At 33.7% G+C, this 26,464-nt stretch overlaps 1 protein-coding gene and 1 long non-coding RNA gene across 11 annotated transcripts in view; one reads left to right on the top strand and one right to left on the bottom strand.

Moving 5' to 3' along the window:
- LOC105506092 overlaps window positions 1-15,395 on the bottom strand; it is a 30,578-nt gene extending 15,183 nt beyond the window's left edge. The window contains exons 1-3 of the long non-coding RNA XR_001000868.1: window positions 15,290-15,395; window positions 5,108-5,289; window positions 875-1,012 (exon numbers count right to left, since the gene is read on the bottom strand). This is a non-coding gene — a long non-coding RNA (uncharacterized LOC105506092). The remainder of the gene's footprint in view (window positions 1-874; window positions 1,013-5,107; window positions 5,290-15,289) is intronic.
- PPFIA2 (protein tyrosine phosphatase, receptor type, f polypeptide (PTPRF), interacting protein (liprin), alpha 2) overlaps window positions 1-26,464 on the top strand; it is a 514,858-nt gene that overhangs the window by 474,963 nt on the left and 13,431 nt on the right. For 4 of the 10 annotated variants that reach the window (XM_011934119.1, XM_011934124.1, XM_011934121.1 and 1 more), the window contains 5 exons: window positions 2,897-3,097; window positions 13,764-13,826; window positions 15,046-15,075; window positions 16,624-16,817; window positions 20,694-20,791. In XM_011934119.1, the coding sequence (XP_011789509.1) occupies window positions 2,897-3,097; window positions 13,764-13,826; window positions 15,046-15,075; window positions 16,624-16,817; window positions 20,694-20,791 (586 nt within the window). The remainder of the gene's footprint in view (window positions 1-2,896; window positions 3,098-13,763; window positions 13,827-15,045; window positions 15,076-16,623; window positions 16,818-20,693; window positions 20,792-26,464) is intronic. The other 6 variants (XM_011934120.1, XM_011934127.1, XM_011934128.1 and 3 more) reach the window with 4 other exon arrangements.

Genomic DNA, 26,464 nt, shown 5'->3' with positions numbered 1-26,464 from the left:
ACAGTTTGAGTTTATAAACTAAATAGTTAAGTCCTATCTTCCATCATATATAATGTACCCGTCAAGGTCAATTATTTGTGCCTAACTCACTGGAAGAAAGCATAATCTGTACAGTCACACACTGTACTTAGATCTTCCCCTTATTTTCTCTTTCACTATCACAACCCAGTCCACACTGACTCAAAAAGCTTCATTTGTTGGCATTTTTTTATCAAAAGAGAGAAATATTCTTTAAATATTGTAGAATTTTTAAACTAAAAGGATGTTTGTACTGGTTATCTATTGCTGTTTACAAATTACCCCCAAATTTGGCATTCATGATCTCATGATTTCTATGGGTCAGGAGTCTGGGAATAGCTTTGTGATGGCCTCTGCTCAGAGTCTCTCACAGGATTGCAATCAAGGTATCAGTTAGGACAGCAGTCATCTCAAGGCTGGACTTGGGGAGAATCCACTTCCATGCTTATTTATGTGGTCAGGGTCATGATTCAGTTTCCTGCTGGCTGTTGGCCAGAAACATTAGTTCCTTGTCATATGGGACTCTCCATAAGGCTACTGAGATCTGACTTGCTCCAGGTGAGAGCTCAGACGGAAAGAGAGAGCAGAAGGGGACTAGCAAGAATAAAGCCATAGTTTTTTTATTGCCTAAACTGGAAAGTGACATCCTATCACTTTTATCATCAGATATTTATTAGAAATAAATCACTGGGCCAAGCCAACCTCCAAAGGAAGGAGATTATAGAAGGGAATGGATATCAAGAGGTAGAGATCATTTTGACAGCTATCACGATGCCTCAGAAATAATCAAGCTTGATTCCTTCATTTTACAAATGAGGAAAATATGGCAGAGGTTTAAATGGGTTACATGACTCACCAATGAGACTGGAAAGGAATTAGGGCTCGCGTCTTCTGATTTGTGGTCTAGAGCTCTTGGCACCATATTGTGCTGATTTATAGTTTTTCTTCTTTATCTCACTTGTTTTCACTGTCACAATTCTCTCCTTTGTTCAACCTATTTATTTCAACAAATATCAAAAAAAATCAATCAATCTCTTGGACATTCAAAAACAAATATATAAACTGATACATTTTTGTTGTGTTTTGTACTTCTTACTCATAACTAATGACGGGGGAAAACGGGAGAATATTCCTGCTTTAAGTGATGTTATTCAGGTGCTGAAATATAATGCCTGTGATTGGCATTCACACAGTGCTTGAGGGTGCACCAGACCTGTGCTGTGTTCATAGAAATACTGGTTTAATTGTCTTTCAAGAGTCTCACAGCAAAGTTAAAACATCAAAATATCTAATTTCTTTTCTTTTCTTTTCTTTTCTTTTTTTTTTTTTTTTGAGACAGTTTCACTTTGTTCCCTAGGCTGGATTGCAGTGGCAGTCTTGGCTCACTGCAATCTCTGCCTCCCGGGTTTAAGCAATTCTCTTGCCTCAGCCTTCCACATAACTGGAATTACAGGCACCAGCCACCATGCCTGGCCAATTTTTTTTTTTTTTTTTTTTAATTTTAGTAGAAACAGAGTTTCACCTTGTTCCCTAGGCTGGATTGCAGTGGCAGTCTTGGCTCACTGCAATCTCTGCCTCCCGGGTTTAAGCAATTCTCTTGCCTCAGCCTTCCACATAACTGGAATTACAGGCACCAGCCACCATGCCTGGCCAATTTTTTTTTTTTTTTTTTTTAATTTTAGTAGAAACAGGGTTTCACCCTGTTGCCCAGGCTGGTCTCGAACTCCTGAGCTCAGGCAATCCAGCCATCTCGGCCTCCCAAAGTGCTAGGATTACGGGCATGAGTCACCACGCCTGGCCTCTTTGTTTGTTGTTGTTTTGTTTTCTCCTCTCTTCTCTTCTTTTCTCTTCTCTTCTCTTCTCTTCTCTTCTCTTCTCTTCTCTTCTCTTCTCTTGTCTTCTCCTCTTCTCTTCTTTTCTTTTTTCAGGCAGAGTCTCATTCTGTCCCCAGGCTGGAGTGCAAAGGCCTGATCTCAGCTCACTGCAACCTCTGCCGCTCAGTTTCAAGTGATTCTCCTGCCTCAGCCTCCCAAGTAGCTGAAATTATAGGCACCCGCCATCATGCCCAGCTAATTTTTGTATTTTTAGTAGAGATGATGTTTCACCATGTTGGCCAGGCTGGTCTCAAATTCCTGACCTCTAGTGATCCTTCCACCTCAGCCTCCCAAAGTGCTGGGATTACAGGCATGAGCCACTGTGGCTAGCCTTAAAATCTCTAATTTCTGATGCATTATTAATTTTGTTACTTTCTTTAGTTTTTCAGTGATTTGAATTTTAACTTCTTTCTTAGTACATCATTTCACTCTCCAAAAGGCATTTTCATATATAGCATCTAATTAAGTTCACACATCTTTCACATGGTATAGGAAGGTAGGTGGAAATGTGGCTTAGCTACACTGCATGTTTTGATCAAAATCACATGGCTGGCTATGGCACAGCTGTCTCTTTCTGTGACAGAATTTCTCTTCACTCAGAATTTCAAAGGAGCATTATAAATTGAAGCCACTAATTAAACAAACATTAATTGAGTCCCTTATCAAATATGGCTTGTAGCCATTCTAGTTCCTACATACAAAGGGGAACTTGGTGCCATGCAGCAATCATTTTATCACTAGTAATATGAATTAGTTAAAATAGAGTCTCTGGAACTAGCATTTCTCAATTTCAAATCTTGTTTCTATCACTACCTTGCTGTTGTTTTTAAATACATCATTTAATTTCTTTGTGCATCTATCTCCTCTGGGGAGAATAATGGTAACATTTTATCTTATGAGATGAGGTCATGTATGTAAAATACATAAAATAATTCCTGGCATATGAGACACTAAAATGACAACTATTATTATTATTTGTTAATGCATTTTTTCCTGTCTAACAGCTTTGGTTGGGAATGCCTGCGTGGTACGTTGCAGCCTGCCGAGCCAATGTGAAGAGTGGTGCCATCATGTCTGCTTTATCTGACACTGAGATCCAGAGAGAAATTGGAATCAGCAACCCACTGCATCGCTTAAAACTCCGATTAGCAATCCAGGAGATGGTTTCCCTAACAAGTCCTTCCGCTCCTCCAACATCTCGAACTGTGAGTCGGTTTGTGCTCCTCCCCTTCCCCAATGCTGGGCAAATAGCAGCGTGTCTAAGTCTACAGAGCAAAATTGTGACAGCACACATTTCAATGTCAGCTTGAATTATTCTCAAGAGATTTAGCTTGCTCTTTATTAAACTTGCTGCTGTTTTTAATAGGTTTTCAAGTGAGGAGCTGTGATTCATATCAGACTTGAAAGCTAGCATAGCAGACTTTTGAGCTAGCATCTAAAGTTTACGTTTTTCTTCCAAGCAACAAGACCTTGCGCTTACTCTTTTTAAGTTCTTCCTTCCCTCCCTCCCTCCCTCCCTTCCTCCCTTTCTTCCTTCCTTCCTTTCTCTTTCACCCGGGTAATTTCTCAGGAGATAAGATATAAGCATTAGTGCTTACTGAAGATGCAAGGCTTAAGTGACTACTTTACTTTTTTTAGTTTTAATATTTTTAATTTAATATTTGTTTCTAAGTTATTTCACTTGGGATAATGGTCTCCAGTTACATTTATGTCGCTACAAAAGACGTTATTTTTTTATGACTGCATAGTATTCCATGGTGTTTACATCTATTTTCTTTATCCAGTCATCCACTGATGGACACTTAGATTAATTCTGTGATTTTGCTATTATGATCACTGTTGGGATAAAGACATGAGTGCAGGCTTTATTTTGATATAACAATTTCTTTTCCTTTGGGTAGGCATTGAGTAGTGAGATTGCTTAGTTGAATGCTTGTTCTATTTTTAGTTCTTTGAGAAATCTCCATACTGCCTTCCACAGAGGTTGTATTAATTTACATTCCCACCAACAGTGTATAAGTGTTCCCTTTTCTCTGTGCCCTTGCTGACATCTGTTGTTGTTGTTGTTTACTTTTTTTTTTTACTCAGACACTCTGACTGAGGTGAGATGGTCTCTCACTTGGTTTTAATTACCTTTATCTGATGATTAGTGATATTGAGCTTTTTTATATGTTTGTATAATCATGTATGTCTTCTTTTATAACTCACTATTTCTTAAGAAGTTTCCGTAATTATGAAATTACATGAGTTTGATGTTTCACAAGTACCAAATGGAATATCTGGAATATCCTTTTCTTTCAAAGTCTGCTTGTCTTTCAGTTACAAATTCCTAATCATCTCATAATTTTTTACCTATCCTAATCCTAGAAAAGAACAAAATGTGACAAAAAAGGCATGCATGATGACAAATTCAAACACAAAAAAACTCACAAATAATATTTCATTATTTATTTATTCCATTCCTAAAGTATATATTTTGTTCACAAAGTATATTATTTCTGATAATTACTATATTTCCCAAATCTCATATCTTATACAGCATAATAAAATATGGGCGAATGAGATAAATTTTAGCAATAGGTAAAATATTAAAAAGTCATGTTGCTTTATGGCAGTTTCCAGGCAGAAAAGTAACTTAAGTATAACTTTTTATACATGATCTTAAACAGTTCTGAATAGTTTGCTTCATTTCTATTTACACATTTTCCTTCCCAGTATACTAAATTCTAATGCCAGAAATAAAAGGTCAAATTTAAAAGGCTTATATATTTCTTACATAACTCCATTTTAAGTTCTTCCCAGATGACATGTAGGAAAAATATATAATTTTTAAAACTCTTACCTGTATTATTTTTAAATAGATACAAATGTTTTTCACTATACCTGCATTATGACTCAAGCTAAAAGACAATTCAGAATACAGTAACCCCTTGAACAAGATGGGAGTTAAGGGTGCTGAACCCCCACAAAATTCAGCTATAATTTATAATTTGACTGAATATAATTTAGTCAAAAATTCAGCTATAGTTTTTGACTCTCCCAAGACTTAACTACTAAGAGCCTACAGTTGAGTGGAAGCCTTACTGATAACATAAATAGTTGATAAGCATGTATTATGTGTGTTTTATATATATTATATGCTCCATTTGCACAATAAAGTAAGCTAGAGAAAAGAAAATATTATTAAAATCATAGGGAAGAGAAATGATATTTACTATTCATTATGTGGAAGCAGATCATCATAAATGCCTTTATCCTCATCGTCTTTATGTTTAAAGTACACCGAGGAGGAGGAAGGGGAGAGATTAGTCATGCTGCCTCAGGTGTGGCAGTGGCTGAAGAAAGTCTGTGTATAAGTGAAATAATGCAGTTCAAACCTGTGTTGTTCAAAAGTCACCTGTATATTTAAAATAAAAAACTGAGAAGATCATTAAAATAGTTATTGTAAATTGAATTTACCTCTGATGATGAGTTTCCTGAGTAATTTCCAGCTGAGAGAGAAGCATCATAAATGGTTTATATTCACATTTTCCTCCCAAGAGCAAATGCAAACAAATTATTAAACATTATGAATCTTGCAAAAATAAATTTGAAGTCCCAACTTCCAGATGAAACATAGGATACACTTTATTATTTTTATTTACCAGTGTAATTCATTTCTTAATGGACAATAGGAAATTTTAAAACTATTTTTCTAAAACTACTTAACCAAACTGAAGGAATTTAAATTATACAATATTAATTAACGTTCAATTGTTTAAAGAATGGGAAGAAGTAAATAAAGCTTATGAGAGTCTTTATGATCTAGCTTCAGTTCACCTCAAAGGCTTTATTTCTCCAGGTCAGGAACTACTTTCAGTTTTTCAAACTTCTTTCCCCTTAGTCAATTGTGAGCTTTTGTAGTTGGTCTTCCCTTTGCCCGAAACTTTCATCCTACTTCAAGGTCACCATATTTTTCCCAGTTCATTGTTCATTTATCAATTCTTTTATATATTTCCTCTGAAAAGCTTTTCTTGAGCCCGCAAAATCTGGGTTTGGTTTCCCTCCTGAGTTACCACTCCATGTACTTATAAACAACATTTCACAGTTCTTTCTTTTCTTAATCTACCTCACATGAGATGAAATAATGATAGTATCAAGTTTCCATCAACCCCAGGCCTTAACAATAGTGCCTGGCAAATTTTAGATATTGTGTAAATATTTACCTTAAAATAATCATTGTATAGATCACTCTACCCACATATTTCGTGTATTCTGCTGAAGTATAAGAAATGTATGTGTTCTTGAGATCAGAAAGGGAAACTCTACAAAGGAAAATAAGTTTGTTGACCAGTAGATTTAGTACAAGATTATATAAATTAACTCCTAAATGTACAATAGAAGCAAAGTGTGATGAAGCTTCAAGAAAGGAGAAATCACTACCAGCTGGATAAGGCTTCAAATAAAAATGAACATTTGCAGCATAAAAAATATATTGTTTATAGCATTTAAGTTTTACATGTGTTTATTGAATTAATACATGATCCTGTATAACATTTGTAAAATACTAAGAACTACAAAGATGGCAACAAAATAGTTTAAAAACATTAAAAAATACTGATTCCAGAGATAATCAATGTTAATTTTTTCACTATTGAAAAAATTTGATGAAGATCTTTTCATTCTTTTTTCATTATCTTTTTATATAGATGGATTATTTCACATAATATATTAATTTGTACTTTTCTGGAAATTTAGTAATGTAGCATAAGCATTTTCTTCATTTTATTAAATATGCAATTGCAACATCACTTTTAATTGTTGCATATCTCCTTTGTAGAAATGTGATAATTTATTTAACCAAATTCCTACTATTGGACATTTTTTTGTTGTGTGTAACACGATTTTTTGTTGTGTGTAAAATATGTGCTTGTAATTATATGTTGCATAAACTGTGGTTATTTCCATTGCTATATTTTTGTATAGGTAATGCATATTCTTAATACTTTCAAACTTTAATTGTCAAATTGTGTTGTGTTGCTATGTTTTCTCCCTTTGTCAACATTGGTTATCTCCCTGCTTAAATTTACATTTTAAAAATCACTACTAAATATGCAAGTTTCTATATTCTTATTAATCAAGTATTTATATTAATTTTCCATTCATAACATTTCCAACCATCTATACTATTATAGGAATATTTATCTTTTTACTAATGTGTAATAGCTCTGTATTCACAGAATAAATATGCCTCTTGCCAAATACTGATGCAAATTACATGAGACAAGTTAAGTTGTGTCTCTAGGCTTTAAAATTATCCACTAAATGTTTCCTCTTCCTTCTACTCCATCTACATGGAAGCATTTACTCATTTCTAATATATTTCCAGTAAAATTTGCTGTACAAAATGAAAATTCCACATAAATCGCTAGTAATGAATCCACTACATAAAGTCATAGCCTAACATTATGTGGTAGAATTCATACTTACAAAACACAAAGGCAGATTTTTTGATGCTTTTTTCTTTTTTACAAAGTTATTTTATCATGTCTTCTAGAACACTACAACTTGTTCAGATCATACAAGTTATTTTGCACACTGAGGTTTGGGCTTGGGTTCCTCAGCCAGATATTTCATGTTTATTAACTGAAGTTCTGAGGAGAAAAAGACACGGTACTTGGGCTTTTTTTTTTTTTTTTTTCCCTACTGCTTCTATTTGATTCTGCCTCCTTTCCTGCCTAGATTTAATGGGCTGGACCATCAGAAAGGAAAATTTAAATGTCACGTGTATGATTGCCTTGGGCCAGCCCTAAATTTCCAGCTTTCTGTTTCTTTTCCCCAAGCTACTATTACTATAGAAAGTCTCTTACCTACTAGGATAGAGATAGAGATATCAAGTTAATTGAAAGTTGGTTGAAGAAGGATATCATAAAAAAAGTGTATTCTTTGAATACTTTATCTGAGGTAAAAATTATGGGAATGCTCAAGCATTGCAAATTGAAATGGAGCACCTAAAACTTTTTTTGCGTATGTTTCCAATGTCTGTAGTTCCACATTATCCTTTTAGATCATCTTATCTGGAAACATCCCTAATTTCTCTAGTTGGTGTTTCTTTTTAAAGTGATGACTTCAAGATAACTCAAAAAGCCATTTGAATGAGGAATCCTTCTGGAAATTTATAATGTCTTCCCCAGACTTTGACAAAATTGTGTTTTATTGATAGTGTGTTTCAAGATTTGCCTATCTCTGGTTTTTCCAACTAATTCAACTTAGTATTTACATATGAGCCAAATTTGTTTTATATTTTGCTTTATGTAACATTTATTTAAATTGATGAATCAAGCATTTTAGAAGCAAGTGCAGTGGAAATAAATAAATTTGAAAGAAAGTTATTTTTGATAACCATGTAATTCAACAAGATTGAGCATAAATGTAAGGTGTAAGATAGGCATTAGTCAGATCAGTGTAATACAGAGACCTACAGAGTATTTCTTGAATTAGAAACTTGCTTGAATGGAGATTACCTGACAGAATTTCTAATATAATTACAGTAGTAGCCAACATCAGCAGAATGCTCACTGTCAGGCACTGTTCTAAGTGCTTTACATGTAATAGCCCATTTAAATCTCACAACCACACTATGAGAAAGGTACTTTTATTACAGCTGTTTCACAAATGGGCAAAACCAAGGTAAAGAAGTAAACTGACTCATCTTTTTTTTTTTTTAATTATTATACTTTAAGTTCTAGGGTACATGTGCATAACGTGCAGGTTTGTTACATATGTATACTTGTGCCATGTTGGTGGGCTGCACCCTTCAACTCGTCAGCACCCATCAACTTGTCATTTACATCAGGTATAACTCCCAATGCCATCCTTCCCCCCTCCCCCCTAAGAAGTAAACTGACTCATCTAAGGTCATACTCCTCTGTGGATTTTCTCCTAACAAGCATGTTTTTCTGCTTCTGCTTCCTGCACTCTATCAGTTTTCTTTCTTTTTATAGCATTCTTTTAGTCTGTTTGGTCCTCTTTTCATTATTACTTACTTCATAAGCCTCAACCTTTATTGAAAAGAGGATGAGGTAGAGTTATCTTTATAAACCTCAGCCTTTATTGAAAAGAGAGTGAGGTGTAAATACCATTCTTATTATAATGAGAAGGATTTATCTTATAATGAGAGACAAAAATTCATATAGGGGAGAAATGTGGATCCAGGCCATTTGAATGTGAAAAGTAATTTCAAGTTACTACTTTGTAATTCCATTACAAAGTAAAAAACACTTTAAATGACCTAGGTAGTAACAAAAGTTACTTTACCTAGTTAAGATTTAAGATTATTCTGAGGTCTGGCTGCTTTACTTATACTGTATCTCTGACAGCAAGACTACTCATTATTTTCACTTGATTAATTTTCAGGAGGTATATCTTAAATTCATTGTATTATTTATTTTTCTGTCGTAACTCTTTCCAGAATGATTTAATTAGGTAAGTGCTTTAAGTCTTATCATTTTTTAGAAATTTCTTTCTCCTTCTCACTTGATACTTTCTCAAAGTTCTATTCCATGGATACCAGGGGGAGACAAGCAAGATAATCTCAAACATAAAATTTAAAGAGGCTCTCATTGTCAGATATCAACCCTCAAAGTGAGTGTTTCCTTAAATTATAGCCTCCTGGGACCTCGTGTGCCTCATGCTAGTCCCAGCCCTGTGTAAAAACATATTCTATCATAATGTAAACTTTTCAGTGTTTCTTTCTAATCTGGAGCATGCACTTTTAGTCTCACTTAAGAGGTGCAGAACCTGAAATGTGGACAGGTTTAGGAAATGTCCTAAGGGAGTCATTGGTAAATGCTACTGTATAACTCAAGCCCCTTGATTCTAATTTGATAATATAATTGAAATTTTATAAATTTCATGTTGGACTCAGATGATATTAGCCACAAAAAACGACTATTGGTTTGCGTTTTCTAGCTCACACATTTTTTGGGGAGGTGGCAGCACAGGCTACCCAGGGCAGTGAGTAGATAATTTTATAGAGATCTCAGAGAACCACAACCAAGTTGTACAATATTTGTTTTTTATGCTTTTCCAACCTACCTTTTGTACTGTCTTTATCCTGAATCCCAAGGCACTCGTATCTTTATGCCCTTTGGTTGTTCAAAGTTTCCCAATCTAGCTATCTTATAGAGATGCTTTTCTCTGAAATTCTCATGCTCTAAATTACTCCCTCACAATGTACTTAGATGCAAGTTCCATCCCCTAAAGTGGTGGTGGAGAGAGAGCAATCTGATTGAATAATTGACTTAGTACATATGCACTTCCCTATAAAATAAACTTGTTAAAACTTCAGTTAATGGCTACTTGATTAGGTTGTGTAGAAACTATTTCTGTCAGCTATTTTACAAGACTATATAGGGCAGGCAGTGCTCTTCACAAGTAAAACTGCATATCAAACAGAAACAACTAACATGCAGATTCTGAAAGTTTTCCAACCATACTTTAGAAAATTGCCCTGGGTATATACTTATTTTGTGAGGAAATAAACAGGCAAAACCATAGCTTCCATCATGTTCCGCATCCCAGAATATGGTGACAGACTGGCAGACACAGACTTAAAGATAACCTGTGAAAGGTACTATGCATGTATCTATTCTAGTATGAGGTAATTAATACAGGTAGTTTCTTAAAGAAGGAGTGAGATCTTCATTATTTGGATTACGATTCAAAGCAGAAGCTACACAAATCAGTGTAAAATTGATTTTACACTGTTCTGCAAGCTTAAGCCATTTAAGATTGGCTTAAACGAATTTCTTCTCAGGTAATCATCACTGAAACTCACTTTGAACCAACCGTACACCCACTCAAGCAAAGCGCCATGATAACTGGTGTAAAGGGAATGTAACAGATGCGTGCAAAGTGCTTTTCAGCATAGCACACTCCTCATAAAGTCAATAAAAACAATTTATTCCGAGTAATGTAATGTTATATATTCATGTGCAACTTTCCTTTTGTAATGAGCATCATTGTTAGAAGCAGGATATACGAGGAAGGGACTTTTAAGGACATAAATGACTTTTATATTCTAAATTTAATTTATAGGTGTCCACAAATTTATCTTACAGAAAAAAACATCAGCTGTACTCTAAATTCCAAAACAGTAGAAGAAAACAAATTCTACACATAAATTTGATGCTTAGCCTGTGGAATTTTTATGTGCATAGAATTTTCTTATAATTATGAATCTTTACCACTCAATTCCGTTTGTTACTTAAGTATATATACAATCAAATGTCACTTAATGCCAGGTATATGTTCTGAAAAATGAGTCATGAGACAATTTCTTCATTTTGAGAATACCACAGAGCATACTTACATAAACTTAAATGGTATAGACTACTGCACACCTAGGCTATGTGGTATAACTTATTGCTCCAGGATACAAACCTGTACAGCATGATACTAAGCTGAATACTGTAGGCAATTGTAACACAGTGGTAAGAATTTGTGTATCCAAATATTCTAAACATAGAAAAGGTACAGCAAAAATATAGTATAAAAGATAAAAAATGGTACATGTGAATAGGACACTTAATGACTATGAAGGCCTAGGACATTACTATATACTACTGTAGACTTCATAAGCACTATACTTTATACTACACACAATTCATAAAAAAAGTTTTTATTTCTTCAGTAATAAATTACCCTTAATTTATGGTAACTTTTGTAATTTATAAATCTTTTTTGTTAACTTTTGACTCTTTTTAAGTAATGCTTAGCTTAAAACACAAACACATTGTACAGCTGAACAAAATTAATTTCTTTCTTTATATCCTTGTCCTATAAGCTTTCTGCTATTTCATTATTTTTCCCCCTCTTTAAACTTTTTCATTACCAAGACAGAAAACAAACAAGCAAACAAACCAAAACCACACACACACACACATACAAATTGCTGTAGGCCTACACAGGGTCGGGACCATCAATATCACTGTCTTTCATCTCCATATTCTGTTCCACTAAAAAGTCGTTGGGGCAGTAACACACATGGAGCTGTCATCTCCTAGGATATCAATGCCTTCTTTTGAGATACCTCCTGAGGAGCCTACTTGGGGCTATTTTACAGTTAACTCTTTAAAAAACAAAAGTAGAGGGAGTACACTGTCAAATAATGATTTAAAATGTATGGTGTTGTAAATACATAAACCAGTAACCCAGTCGTTAATGATCATTATCAAGGGTTATGGGCTGCACATAATTGCACGTGCTATACTTTTAGACGACTGGCAGTGCAATAGGTTTGTTTACACTAGCATTACCACAAACACGTGAGTGATGCATTGCACTACAATGGTATAATGGCTCTGATATCACTAGGTGACAGGAACTTTTCAGCTCCATTATAATCATATGAGACCATTTGTTGTGCATGCACCCCATTCTTGACTACCATGTCAGTATGTAGTACATGACTGTATATATGTATGCACATACATATATAAGATTTCACTTACATCAAATTATACTCATCAATTTATACATAGTTACATTTTAAATTATATTACTTTTAATACAGGAAAAGTTGTGGTATTAGGTGAATGGCAGAAAAACCCAAAGTGAATTATGGTGATGACTTATAATGTTTGGGTAAAAACTTTGCTACACCAATTCTTTAAAAATTGGACCTTCCCCCAAACAAGTAGCAGATAATACATAGGATGTAAATTTCACCGATGTACTTGGAAAACCTTACATTTTAAATTATATTACTTTTAATACAGGAAAAGTTGTGGTATTAGGTGAATGGCAGAAAAACCCAAAGTGAATTATGGTGATGACTTGTAATGTTTGGGTAAAAACTTTGCTACATCAATTCTTTAAAAATTGGACCTTCCCCCAAACAAGTAGCAGATAATACATAGGATGTAAATTTCACCGATGTACTTGGAAAACCTTGCAATGTTCATAAAGAAATGATGGAATTTGATGGCAAGTGGTTTCGAGGGGCTAATACCTTCAATGATATGCCTGATCTGTATGTTACTAAGTGGACTTTGGTTTCGAAACTGTGCATTATTAAGTCTATAGAACTAATGCCAAGGGGTGTTATATTTAGAAAGCAAATGGGACTTTGTCATAGAATATTGCCTGCTAGAGAAAACAATTTCTTTTATACTATGTTCTTCTCTACAATGGTATTGGATACTGGTGAAGAATTAGGAAGTACATGGGTTTATTAGTGTGGCTGAAAAATACCTTTTATTGAATAAAAAATAGCATTTCACTTCTTTCTCATCCGCAAGAATGCAGGGACACTTGCTATTTACTCAATCACACACACTAAAGGGAATCTTTCGGGAAAAGCTGATGCCACTTTCCAGATAAGTTATGATAATGTTTCCAGCTTTATATTGACAACCATTTTTTTTTCCTTCGAAGGATATTGAGAATCAAAATTATGTGAAGGAAATTTTGATAACACAACAAAGTGCATGTGCCATTGTTTTCTGAGTAAACAATTAAAATTACATTATTCTACAGTTCAAATTTAATCAGTTCACCATTATTACAAAAATTGATCTGATAGCCACATACCATTGGAATGCAAATTTTGATGATGCTCTTTTTCTGACTAATAATTGCAGAAATGTCATTTTAAATCGACACCCCCCAAGAGCTTCACAGCATGCCTCTTTCTAGTTAATCTTTTTGAGTAGAAGAAACAGGAAGCTCTGAGCAAACCAGCCATGCTATCTCTTTTATGCACACGGTAGGGGCAAGGGCACTGTGGTATTGCTGTGTTGCTGTTGACTCACAGAGGTGCTGCCTTTCTTCTTTACCACTGCTTGCCTCCCATGGATTCCTCTGCTTCCCTCTGGGCCTCCTCACTAGCCTTCAGGCAACGTTTGGGTGACTCATGAAGAAATGGAAAATCTTGCAGCTCCAGCAAAAACGGTTAGTCTTAATGGCTTTGTTGAACCTGAAGGAAAGTGACTTTGCTGCTCCTTGGATGAGGAAACTAATTTGTTTACTATAGACCAGAGTAGTAGGGTGTGTTTTTATAGTCATATGCAATGATAACTAACATTTTTTACAGTGTTCTTTTACTGTACTCTCTTGAACTTTTTAAATGAAATAGTGTTAGATTATGGCTAATATCATAAGAGCTTATAGTACATAAACAATAAGCAAGAATGTAATAAATAGTATTCATGTTGCAACATTGGAAGTTTTTGTACCAAATATCATTTAGTATCAGACACATTCACAGGTAACAGGTTTCTAAACCAAATTAAATTGGTAATAGAAAAGATTAGATTGAATATTCATTTTTTAATATGATTATGTGGTTTCTTGTGCTTTACCATCTTAGATACAAGCTTGACCAAACAAAACCCCCCAAAAACCAAAAAAGTGTTATGTTAATTTGGTATTGAAAAGCACAATTTTAAAGAATGTCTTGGGGAATCTGTAATTGTCACTTTTAAAAATAAGATGTTATAAAAGTCATTTTTTCACGTAAAGTAACAAAGTTGGGCATATCATATATTTTATCTTTATCAGCTTCTTTTTAATTTGATGTCTTTTCAGTGTTATCCTTATTTGAAAAATTGATTATCTTCAAGTTTGTTATGGATAAAAACACCAATGTCATGTATTAATTTGGTTTTTAGTTTAGTTTTGTTGTACTTGGTTTTTGTCTCGTTTTGTTTTGTTGGCCATTGTTGAAATCTATTTGATTATCTCCAAGCTTTGCTGGAGGGATACAGTCAGTTTTTTCACTTCACCAATTTACTTTGTATAAGATTTCTCTATCATATATACATATGTATATTTGTCAACAGAAGTTTTTATTATAGCACATTACATTTTGAAAATTACACTCATTTAAGAATTTAAAAAAAGATTTCTAATGACCAAATCAAATGTTCACACAATTATGAATTTAGCATTTAAATTCGAATTAATTGAAAACTATGTCGTTGCTGCCTAATTGCCTTTGAACTGCAAAATTGATCTCTATGGTTCTGAGTCAGAATCTGTGTATTTATCTGCCTGTTATACAAAGCATTTTGTATAACAATTTTGTTTCTGCTAGAAAAATTTTACTGTATTGATTTGAAATTAATTTATATTTACCTGCTTTGTTAATCATTTCCTGCTGCTAACACAGAAAGAATCTGAGGAAGGAAGCTGGGCCCAGGTAGGAGATTCATATGCTTTAAGACCCTTAATATCATTTAGTAGGCGATGAGAATATAAATTAAGAAACTGTCATAAGTCATAATATTATAAACCTTCACTTAGCTCAATATTATGCTGATCTGTATAGGTAAATCTAGATTACATTAATACTTTATATGTCTTTTTTAATTATCATATTTTTAAAATAAGATGATTGCCGTTTCATACCTTGCCTCTTTTAAAAGGGTACTTTTCTTTCTTTCTCAAAAGAATGATCCAAAACTTAAATTCCTCTGAAATCACTCCTGAATATATTTAATCAGGAAGCATTCAAGTTGGATCTAAAGGGAGAACAGAAAGAAAGAAAAGACTTATTTGGAGTTGCCCATGCCTTCACATATAACGGAAAGTGTATGAAGAGGGGTTGGAGGTGCGAGTGTTGGTGTTGCAGAGCACAGAGCCGTTGACATTTATTGAAATGTTCATATGAGACAGGTGTCTATACTTGGAATAGACCTGTACTTTCACAAGGAAGCTGTGCATTTTTTCTATATTTCCATATTTTGGATGACCAAAAGAGAAAATTTGTGTTATATTCAATCTGATTGAAACCTTTCAATATAAGAAAAATTTTGGTAGTTATATTAGGACCTGTATTTAAACACACAATAAGATTGTATTTGATTTTGATTTTGATAAAATTTCATCCTTTTTCAGAATACACAAAAGAAGAGGAGCAGTTATATTTTCCCTAGAAATGCATATTAGAATTGAGAAATTAGAGCATGATAAGGAACTAAATGGGAATTCTGTAAAAATAATAGAGAATAATAGTTCTTTTAAAATACTGGTTTAGTGGTAATGGTTGATTTTGGTTTTCATTTTAGCTGTTTTGAACAGTATTGGTAAGAACAGTTTACTTGTTATATTAAAGAATTAGGTTATCTGTCTTAGTTTTTGATCCTACCCTGCTTCTTTTAGAGTGTATCTTGATTTCTAGAAAAGGCTGATTATTTCCAGTGATTTTTTTGGAAAGCTGATGACCTGCTTTGCTAAACGATGTCCATACAAAGCTTCAAAATTCTGTCTCTCCAAACCATTTATTCCTTTCTCTGTTTACTGAGGTTTGCATTTCACATCAACATTTGCCATTACACTGTAGCAATGGCAGTAGTGGCATTGATAAGAGGGAAATGGCAATAATGACATTGACAAGAGGGTAATGACAGATACAAATAAAACAAACCTATCAATATAAAGACAAAATCTTAAAGCTCAGAGTTTGTATAATACTTTCTTAATTAATAAAATACATACGTGGGCAAAATGTAATTCCTTTTGAGAATACAAAGTAAATAGCCAATCATTTTCAATAGGCAAATACTTTAATAAATGAATGCAGAGTTCCATTTTATATCAAATCAAATCAAATACTATCTGAATATTATTTTTGCTTTGTTTACACATATCGTAGTAATTAAATATCAGTTATAATAATAGGTAATATTCTCCAATTACCATCTCATCTGATTGGTTAAGAAACTTGACTGCTATAAAACAATTCTAGTGTCCGGTTTTTCTACAGACCCTGGCTTATGGAGATATGAACCATGAGTGGATTGGAAATGAATGGCTTCCCAGCTTGGGGTTACCTCAGTACAGAAGTTACTTTATGGAATGCTTGGTAGATGCAAGAATGTTAGATCACCTAACAAAAAAAGATCTCCGTGTCCATTTAAAAATGGTGGATAGTTTCCATCGGTAGGTTTCTGGTTTTTGTTTTTGTTGCCAAAGAATAATTAAAATGAAACAATATATTACCTATACTTTAGTAAAACAAAAATGGATGTCTAGAAGATAGAAAATGTATGTCATTTGAAACATTGTTTGTTTACATCTACTTGGAAAAATATCTTCATCCAGCAAATTGCAGGGACTTTCTAATTTAGAGCTATGTGCATATTATATGCCCGAACTTCATGGAAATATATGTGTACACAATTCTTCTCATAGAGCATAAGTCTATTTTTTGTGAGATTCTTTGAAAATCCAATGTTTGTAATTTTATAGTTGTATGTGTTTCTATTAGAAAATTATTTAGAAAGAATAAACAAATATTCATAGTTTCAACTCTACAAAAATATGGGGTTATAAATTTTATAATTTAGTAACATTCTAGGAAAAACTTTGAGAAGAAATTCTTCATCTAAGACATATTTGTGCTTTTTATTTTTCTATGTCTTTTAGTGAGTTTGCTTATTTGTATATTAATTTCAGAAAAAAGCAATATTGTGTTAGATAACTGTGAGGATGCAGATGAACAACAGGCAATGTCTTTTTTCAAGTTGTTTACCATCCAGCAGATAAAAAGGGATTTGTTGTTATACCGTATCATAAATGCTGTGTTTATGTTAGGTGAAACAATGTCAGCTGGATTTTGGTTGTTTTTTTCTCACATATAGTTGATTGTGGTGATAAGTTAATAAATATAACCATAGATGATTTTGGCTTGGGAGACTGTATTTGCTTCTCTCCTGTCCAACATTTAATCAGTTACTGAAGATGGTATAAAAATTAGATATGTTGATGACATAAAATTAAGATAAATAGAGGATAACTGGGGTTTTTGATTCCAACTTATGGAGATATTTTGAATTTTAATGCAGTTGTTGACACTGTTGAATTAAATGTGGTGAAGATAAATATAACAGTGTTTTTTTAAAAACCTATTAAATTGCTGGATGGAGAATCCATAATTTAACAGAAACTTGTGTGAAAAAGATAAGGAATGTATCATTAGCATGAAACTCTCCATTTTGGTTAATGGCTTGACAAGGCATGTTTAGACTGTCTTTATCGGCAGGGACCACAAAAGTGCTACCATACGGTGACATAACAAAAATAAATTGCATTTATTTATGGGCATCAAATTGTTGTAAGGTGGTAGAAGTCTGATGATAAAGTTGAAGTAGTTAAATACATTTAAATTGGATGAAGGAAGATTTTAAATAAGTTTTCTTATGTTTTAAGATCATTATTATGTGATAGAAGAATTATATTTTCTCTGTTGAGCATGTGATTTTCAGTTAACACAGGTGTAGATACTAGGGTGAGTGACTTCTATTTACTAGAAGAAACATCTTTGTACCACTCTCAGCTGCCTTGTAGTGTATACATTGTGAGGTAGTGAGTGAGCTCCCTGTCATGGGCAGTTTAGGGCTTCATATTTCATATGGTTGCATTAGATTTTTGGGGTCCAGTTTTTCCATTCTTCACTAGATTGACTTTTAATGCTATTTTATTACTTTAGTAAAATGTTTTCTATAATGATCAAATTTAAAAAAATACTAAAATGACTTGCTTTTTGTTTGTTCTGGGAAATACCCAAGCTTCATTTTTAAGTTATGCTAATCTCTGACTTAAAGCAAGTAGTACCTGACTGTATATTGCATCCCATGGTCTTTTGGGCCCAGTCTTCCATCTGACAGACATTTTCATATTATATATTCTCTGTATAGTATAATTTTGTATTCCATATCAAAACTTGGCAGAAACTGATCAAGATGCATTGGTTTAATCTGAAGTTGCCTAATATCTGTGATAGTGATTATGTCAGTATTATCTAGTATACCACTGAATTAGTTTGCTAGGGATACCACAACAAAAGACCACAGACGGGTGGCATAAACAACAGAAATTCATTTTCTCACAGTTCTGGAGGCTAGAAGTTCAAGATCAAGGAATCGGCAGGTCTGGTTTCTTCTGAGGCCTCTCTCCTGGGCTTGCTGATGGTCACCTTCTCTCAGTGTCCTCACATAAGCCTTTCTCTGTGAATATATATTCCTGTTGTCCCCAAGTGTCCAAATGTTTTTTTAATAAGGTCACTAGTCAGTTTGGATTAGGGCCCACCCTAATGGTCTCATTTAACTCAATTACCTCTTTAAGGACACTGTATCCAAATGTAATCACATTCTGAATTACTGAGAATTAGAGCTTCCACATGTAAATTTTAGGGGAATGCAATTCAACCGACAACACTTGCCTAATGAAATTTTCTTTCCATTTTTCTTTGATTCTGAAATATTTGACTCAATATTGTTTTTATTAAAACACAGGGCTTAGAAATGCATCTAACAAGTAAGTGTAGCCTGACCAATGTGTATGTCTAAATTTGCTTATATTCCTAAACATGTAAAGTATCACTGATAATCAATGATCTTTACTCTTGAAGTCTACAGATTATTTTTTCCTATCACATCTTCTGCATCTTTATATCTAATGTCACTAAGCCTTCTCATTTTCTCTCTCATAACATCTCTGGTTTATCGATTTTCCTTTCAAGTTCATGACTGTTGTCCTTATTTTGGCAGAACTGAACCCTGAATTGATTTTTCTGTCTCCTCTGATTACTTATTTTCCCATCTCCTATTTTGCCATGAGATTATTTTTCCTTAAACAGAAAACTTATTTATTTATTTATTTATTATTTATTTTTTAGATGGAGTCTCACTGTGTTGCCCAGAGTGGAGTGAAGTGGCGTGATCTCAGCCCACTTCAACCACCGTCTCCCGGTTTCCAGCGCCTCAGCCTCCCAAGTAGCTGGGACTACAGGCGTACGCCACCACACCCGGCTACTTTTTGTATTTTTGGTAGAGATGGGGTTTCACCATATAGGCCAGGCTGGTCTTGGACTCCTGACTTTGTGATCCTTCCGCCTCAGCCTCCCAAATTGCTGGGATTACAGGCGTGAGCCACCGTGCCTGGCCAAACAGAAAAATTTTATTGTCACCTGTTCCTCCTCTGAAAATTGTCCAGTAATTCTGTATCAATTATATGTATTTCATACTTAAAAACAATTCAAGGCTTTCCTTCAAATGCTCTATTTTCCATGTGTAATTGTATTCCTCCTTACTTCCTAGCATGGGTTTTCAGCTCTGGAATGTGTGATCTCGCTAATCACACCTTTAAATTTTCATCTGCAATCTTTTGTTCATAATGCTCCATTTTCCTGAGTCAACACGTCTCTGCTACTTGATCCTTTAAGGGTCAATCAATTTTCTGCTCCTTCCACATTTCCTTTTCATTCAGTTTCAATATCTGCTGATCTGTTCTTCTTACATGCTTCTGCATCACTTAGAGTTATGAGCTACTCATTTTAGTATTTGGTCCTCTATCCTATTACCTAACGTACTATGTTTTGTGTTATTTTTCTCATCAACTTAAGAAGAGAGTATCCATTTCTTATAAATTCCTTACTGTCTCCGTAATGGGGACTTTAAATTCTTTTCAAATGAATAAAATATTAATTTGCCTGCACCTAATGTAGGAATAGCTGGATGAAAGACAAAGACACATAGATGAACAATATAATCCATGATGATTTTAAAACTATGGTTTTTCTTATTTTGAAAACATTTTTTTCTATTCCTTAGAAACATTTTGTGCTTAGAATAATGATAAATGTATTTCCCTCCAATACTAAAGGATTTCATTGCAAATGTAATTTATTAACTTGTTGCCCTAAGAAGCAGTGCATAGTGTTGACTATGGCTAATCTGAAAACTTTCTCCACCTGCTGAGGTAAATTCACTGTTTTTTGTTTTTGTTTTTGTTTTTAATTTTTTTATTAAAAAAAAGAACAAGTTTACAATATGGAATTATGTGCTTAAAGAGGTTGAATTATGACAGAAAAGAACTAGAAAGAAGACGGGAAGCAAGCCAACACGAAATAAAAGGTAATGTGTCTTTCTTTCATACGAAATGCCTTTATTCTGGGGTTTTTAGCTTTCACTTGTATTAACCTAAAATGTTGTATGTGTTACAATGGTCAGTAAGTAGCATAAGCATTTGGCTAGAAGTGTTACTGTTTTTTTTTTTTTTTTCCATTCTTTTCTAATTAAAATACAGAAATGATATCACCAAATTCTAGGGTAAATATCCCATTTGGGGAATAATCTTGAGTTTTTGAATTGAGATTTATTTATGTGAACCTATTAATTATACATTCTGCTTGTACTAAAGATGTCACCGTGCAGATATTTTTGTCGAACTTTTAATGGAACATTCTCAGTATGATTCAGAGAAACATGGTATATCATTTTTATGGCAGTTCATCTTTGGTTTATATCATTTTAATTTTATTTCAGTGCCCAGCAATTTTATTTTTGTAAAACTGTATAGTTAAAGAAATTATATAGTGACTTTATGCAGGAATGATATAAGGATTTTCCCCTATAAACCAAACTAGTTCATTAATAATTTTAGCTGGTAATATTATCAGGAACATAGTAAATTGCTTCAACTGCTATGTGCCCAAAAATGTTTTATTTGAATAACAAGAAAAGACACTCCATATTGCAGGTTTGTTAGAAAAAATACTGTATTTAAAAACTAATCATCTAAATTTTGAGAAGTACCTTAATATACCCAAGAAAGAATAATTTCAAAAGAGAAGTACCTTAATATACCCTAGAAAGAATAATTTCAAAAGAGGAGTATGTTATATTATATTCTTAGAGACCATTCTATTTTTATTACTGTTGTTGTTGAAGAAAAAAATACATGATTGGATATAAGATATAGGTAAAGGTATTTTTTGGTTTAAATTTAAAGCGTTCAAGTGCAATTTTCTTACATGGATATATTTGTGGTGGTGAAGTCTGGGTTTTAGTGTGTCCATCCCCTGAATGATGTACATTGTACCCATTAAGTAATTTCTCATCTTTGGCCACCTTCCCAAACTCCCACCCTTCCGAGAATCCAGTGATTATCACTACATACTCTATGTTCACCTGGACACATTATTTGGTGCCCACTTGTAAGTGAGAGCATGAGGTATTTGACTTTCTGTTTCTGAATTGTTTCACTTAAGATAATGTGAGGGCACTTTTTGCTAAAACTAATCAATCTGCTTCTGTTGTTTAAAGAAGAAAAATATTAAGGAAAATACAACCAAAATTTTTAAGGAAAATTTTGGATATTAAAATACTTACTAGTGATATTTCCATTTCCTATTATCCAAGAGTTGATATGTGCAAGCATTACATCAAATTTAGTGGGTGTTTCTACATTACATTAATTGTTCAAAGGTAGGCATGAGTCTCTGTTTTCATTTTCACTTCTTTTAAGGCTTAATTTAGATAATAAAATAGTGTGTATTACATTCTCCAATATTAACGTTTAGTGCTGTTTTATTCTTTATTTAAGATTTTTTTTAGGTTTCTATAATTTACATTTTTGATAAACAATGTCAGAAATTACTTTTATCTTTGGCAGGTCTTGGGAAGTACATTAGTTCTAATGGAATGGGTTTGAATGCGTGTGAAAGTGATTGGTTAAAAATAGTTTTCTATGTATGGCTCATTGGAGAGTAGACAGACTCACAATGGATTTCTTGTAACACTTCATTTAATGCATTACTTCAAAGCAAGAAAGTGTTTTTCCATTATCAAAATCGAGTTGTTTGATTTCACTTTATTTTGGGGCCCCAGGAAATTGCAGGTTGTTTTCAGTGCATTGCTGTTCAGTTGAATTGAAATTTGGGAATTAATGGATCAAAGATAGACCCCCCAGAAGGAAGTTTGCATTTGACCACACAATGAATGTCTTAGCACACAGATAGATTTTACCCGTGGGATACCACTTTGTAGTTTCCTTTCTGAAGTATTTTTATCCAATTGCATTTTATTATGCCTCAGCTCACCACATGAAATGTTTCACATATAGGTAGATCTAAAGGAGAGGAATTACCCGGTTGGCCCTATACCAAATGTTATATCAGTATTTGGCAATTGCTGATGAGAGTGTAGCTCTGAGGAAAAAAAAAAAACTGTCATGATTCACTATGATCACACAGAACTCTATCTGATAAATAGCTGTGAATGAGATCATAAATAGCTTGTTTCCTATGACGATCTGGTGACATTTACAGGAATAATTCTCAACTGTGACTAGGGGTCTCTTATTATCTGAAGTGTTATTTAACCTTGACCTTAATGAATAGTTTTCTGAAGTGAAAAGACCATGTGAATATCAATAACCTAGTAACATTTTATTTTTTGCTAAGAATCAGTCAACACTGATCTCTAACCGTTTATTGTTTAGGTCAAGAAGATTTCTACACAGTTTTAAAGTCAGTGCATACATTGCTTGGAAACAGATTTATGGAAAGGGATCTAACTTTAAAAATGAAACAAAAAGAAGTGTTTTGTTCTGACGAGGAAAAGTTTGAATTCGTGCTTTATTTGCCTTTACCTCATAAATGGATCATGTTAAATATTTGATCACTCTTAACTACAGGTGTGACGATGGAATTTTTGATGGGCACATATTTGCAGAAATATCATGACCATATAATATGTCTTAGACTATCAAAATATAAACCTAACTCTAGAAAAAACCAAACACTCCCTATTTATAAATCCATCTAGTGCAAAGAAAACTGGATTTTGTTTTAATTATTGAGAGCATTGTCACGTTCATTTTTTTAAAATGGTGTGTTTAGTAAAATTAAATGAAGAACTGTTGTTGCCACCCACAAGCACTTGCCTAGCTTTTGGGGTTCAAGTGTAGGGTAACCAGTTGTTAGAATGAATCAATAACTATCAACAGCAGCTGATTATACAGCCAAAATGTGATGCTAACCAACTCACATCCCATTTTCTGAGGTCCAAAAACCCCAATGGAATAGGCTAAGGAAAACTCAGAGGAAAAGCTACACTTTAGAACTGACTCAGAGAGACAATTAGCACATATAATATAAAATTTCTTTATATAATAAAGAATATTAAGGAAATCCTTTGCTTTGCTGAAGACCAGCGGGGAAAAAAGAGGCAAAACTCTGAGGGGGGACGATAAACATCCTACTTCTTGGAGAAATTCATTCTGCTTTGGATGCAGCAGTTAATAGTAATAAGACTGTGGGACGTGGGCATTCCTCTCATGTTCCTTCTTACCTAAATCCAAGGAAAGATCTAGGACATTTCTTTCGAAATGAGATCATTCAATCCACAAAAGGAGTTAAGTAGAGAGATGTGAGACAGACATATGTACAACTTCCAGATTCATATACAGATAGCACTGTGGATTGGCACAGACAGAAAGGACACCAACTAATTTGAAGAACTTCTACTTCTGATAGATTGGAGTACATTAAGTCAGAGCAATCTTCCACCAAGAAGAAATAGAAAGGCTAGATAAATCAATAAATGGTAATAAGGAGCTATTTGAAAACAGTAGAAACCAATTAAGAGGGACAGGACTTGAGAGGTTATGATCTTGGAAAAAAAGAGAAATGTAAGGAAATGGTGAAACTGTCATTCTCTACTGTTTTTCCTCTTTCTAACAGAGAAGCAGGGAACGGAGTTGGGTGGTGGTGGGGATTGGAATTTAGAGGTGCCAAAACTGCCGGGCCTTCTGGAGCAAAGAATCTATATAAAATAATAATAATAAAGTAAGTAAGACTGTACTCCTCTAGAGACGTTTGTGGACTTCTAAAAAGGATGGAATTATAAGATAAAAATTGAACAGAAAACCAAAGCCAAAGGGCAATAAATCTAGAAAGAGAACTCTTGTAATCTCATGATAATATAGTAAAAACAAAAAAAACAAAGGTTTTAACCACCAAATACACTTCAATTTGAGGTCTCTGAGAAGACACACCCTATGACTCAGGTTAAACTTAAAGAGATCAGGCTATTTATTATGTCTATTAATGTTAAAAATAAATTTTATTAGATATATTTGAGGTTTGGAACATATTATAGAACGCATATAGGTAGTAAAATGGTTACTATAGTGAAGGAGATTCCTAGACTTTATTTTGAAATGTTAAAATTGAAATCTAGCATTGATTTATCTCAATCCTTAATTGGAATTAAGTTGATCTGCCTTTACTATAACTTCAGAAAAACACAAAAGCAAAGTCCTCTCAAGAAGTTGACATTCAGAGCCTCCGCAATTTTTTAATCATATTGTGTGAGAGCCAGTAAAAGAAAAACTCGGACATGTCAGATAATGGCCAAAATGAGGAAAACCAAGATGATAAAATCAGAAAAAAGAAAGATAACCATAGTAGACCCTGACACTGTTTATTAAAAATATGTAAGGAATATAAGTGACAAAATGGAGAATTTAATATAGTTGGAGTCAGTATGTTTAACAAATAATCAAATGAAAATGTGAAGAAGTGAGAAGTATAAATACTTTAATTGAGAATGCAATAGGTGGTTTAACAATAGAAGAGAGTTGAGTGGAATAAAAGATCACTTGAAAACATCTAGCCCCACATATGACAAGAAACAAAAAGGAGGAGTGATGTAAAACATCATGAGCGACATCGGACATGGTGAGGTAGGAGACAGTAAGAAAGACACAATATTTGAAAAGATACTGGTGGAGACATAAAAGGAAAATAATTGAAATCATAATCCACAGACTCAAAGTTCTCGATGGACCCCACGTGAGACTATAAACAAAAGGGAAAATAAAAACACATCTAAACATATTACAATAGAGCTACTGAAAACCATGAATTCTCATGCCACAAAATCTTAGAATCTGCCCGAGTAAACTCCACGATAATTTCAAAGGCACAACATGAGATAACTGATACTGCTCAAGTAAATAATGCTAGAGGAAGATGGAATTACAGCCTTACAACGGTGAATCAAACTAACTTCTTACTTTGAAGTATGTCCCTCAATATTAAAGACAGAATTCACACACTTTCAGACAAACAAAATCTGAGAGATTATTTCACCAGAAGAAAACAAATAGAAAAGAAATATTAGAATAAGTGATTCAGGCAGATGGAAATGATCATAAAGATAATTTAAAAAATGTACACATGATGGAGGAGAAATGAAAAATGTATGGGTAAATTTCATAATAATAGTAAAAACAATGATATCTGCAGGGCTTAAATTTTACATAGAATTAAAATACATAACTATAATGCAAAAGGCCAGAAGGGAATAAGTGAAATTAAATTGTTTGAAAGTCTTTGCATTATCTAGAAAATAACAAAAGGAATAATTTATAATAGACTCTAAAAAGAACACATTATAAACTGTAAGTGTCACTACTAAAACAACAATATAAAGTGCAAATATAAAAAGCTAACAGAGGGCCGGGCATGGTGGCTCATGCCTATAATCTCAGCACTTTGGCAGACCAAGGCAGGTGGATCACCTAAGGTCAGGAGATGAAACCAGCCTTACTAACATGGTGAAACCCCATCTCTAGTGAAAATACAAAATTAGCCAGGCATGGTGGCGCATGCCTGTAGTCCCAGCTGCTTGGGAGGCTGAGGCAGAATTGCTTGAACCTTGGAAGCAGAGGTTGCAGTGAGCAGAGATCATGCCATTGCACTCCAGCCTGGGCAACAAGAGTGAGACTCTGTCTCAAAA

This window comes from Colobus angolensis, unplaced genomic scaffold, assembly GCF_000951035.1.
Source record: "Colobus angolensis palliatus isolate OR3802 unplaced genomic scaffold, Cang.pa_1.0 Scaffold131, whole genome shotgun sequence".
In the NCBI taxonomy this organism is placed as follows: domain Eukaryota; kingdom Metazoa; phylum Chordata; class Mammalia; order Primates; family Cercopithecidae; genus Colobus; species Colobus angolensis.
Note: the sequence above shows the minus strand (reverse complement) of the source record. Positions and strands in the feature narration are given on the sequence as shown.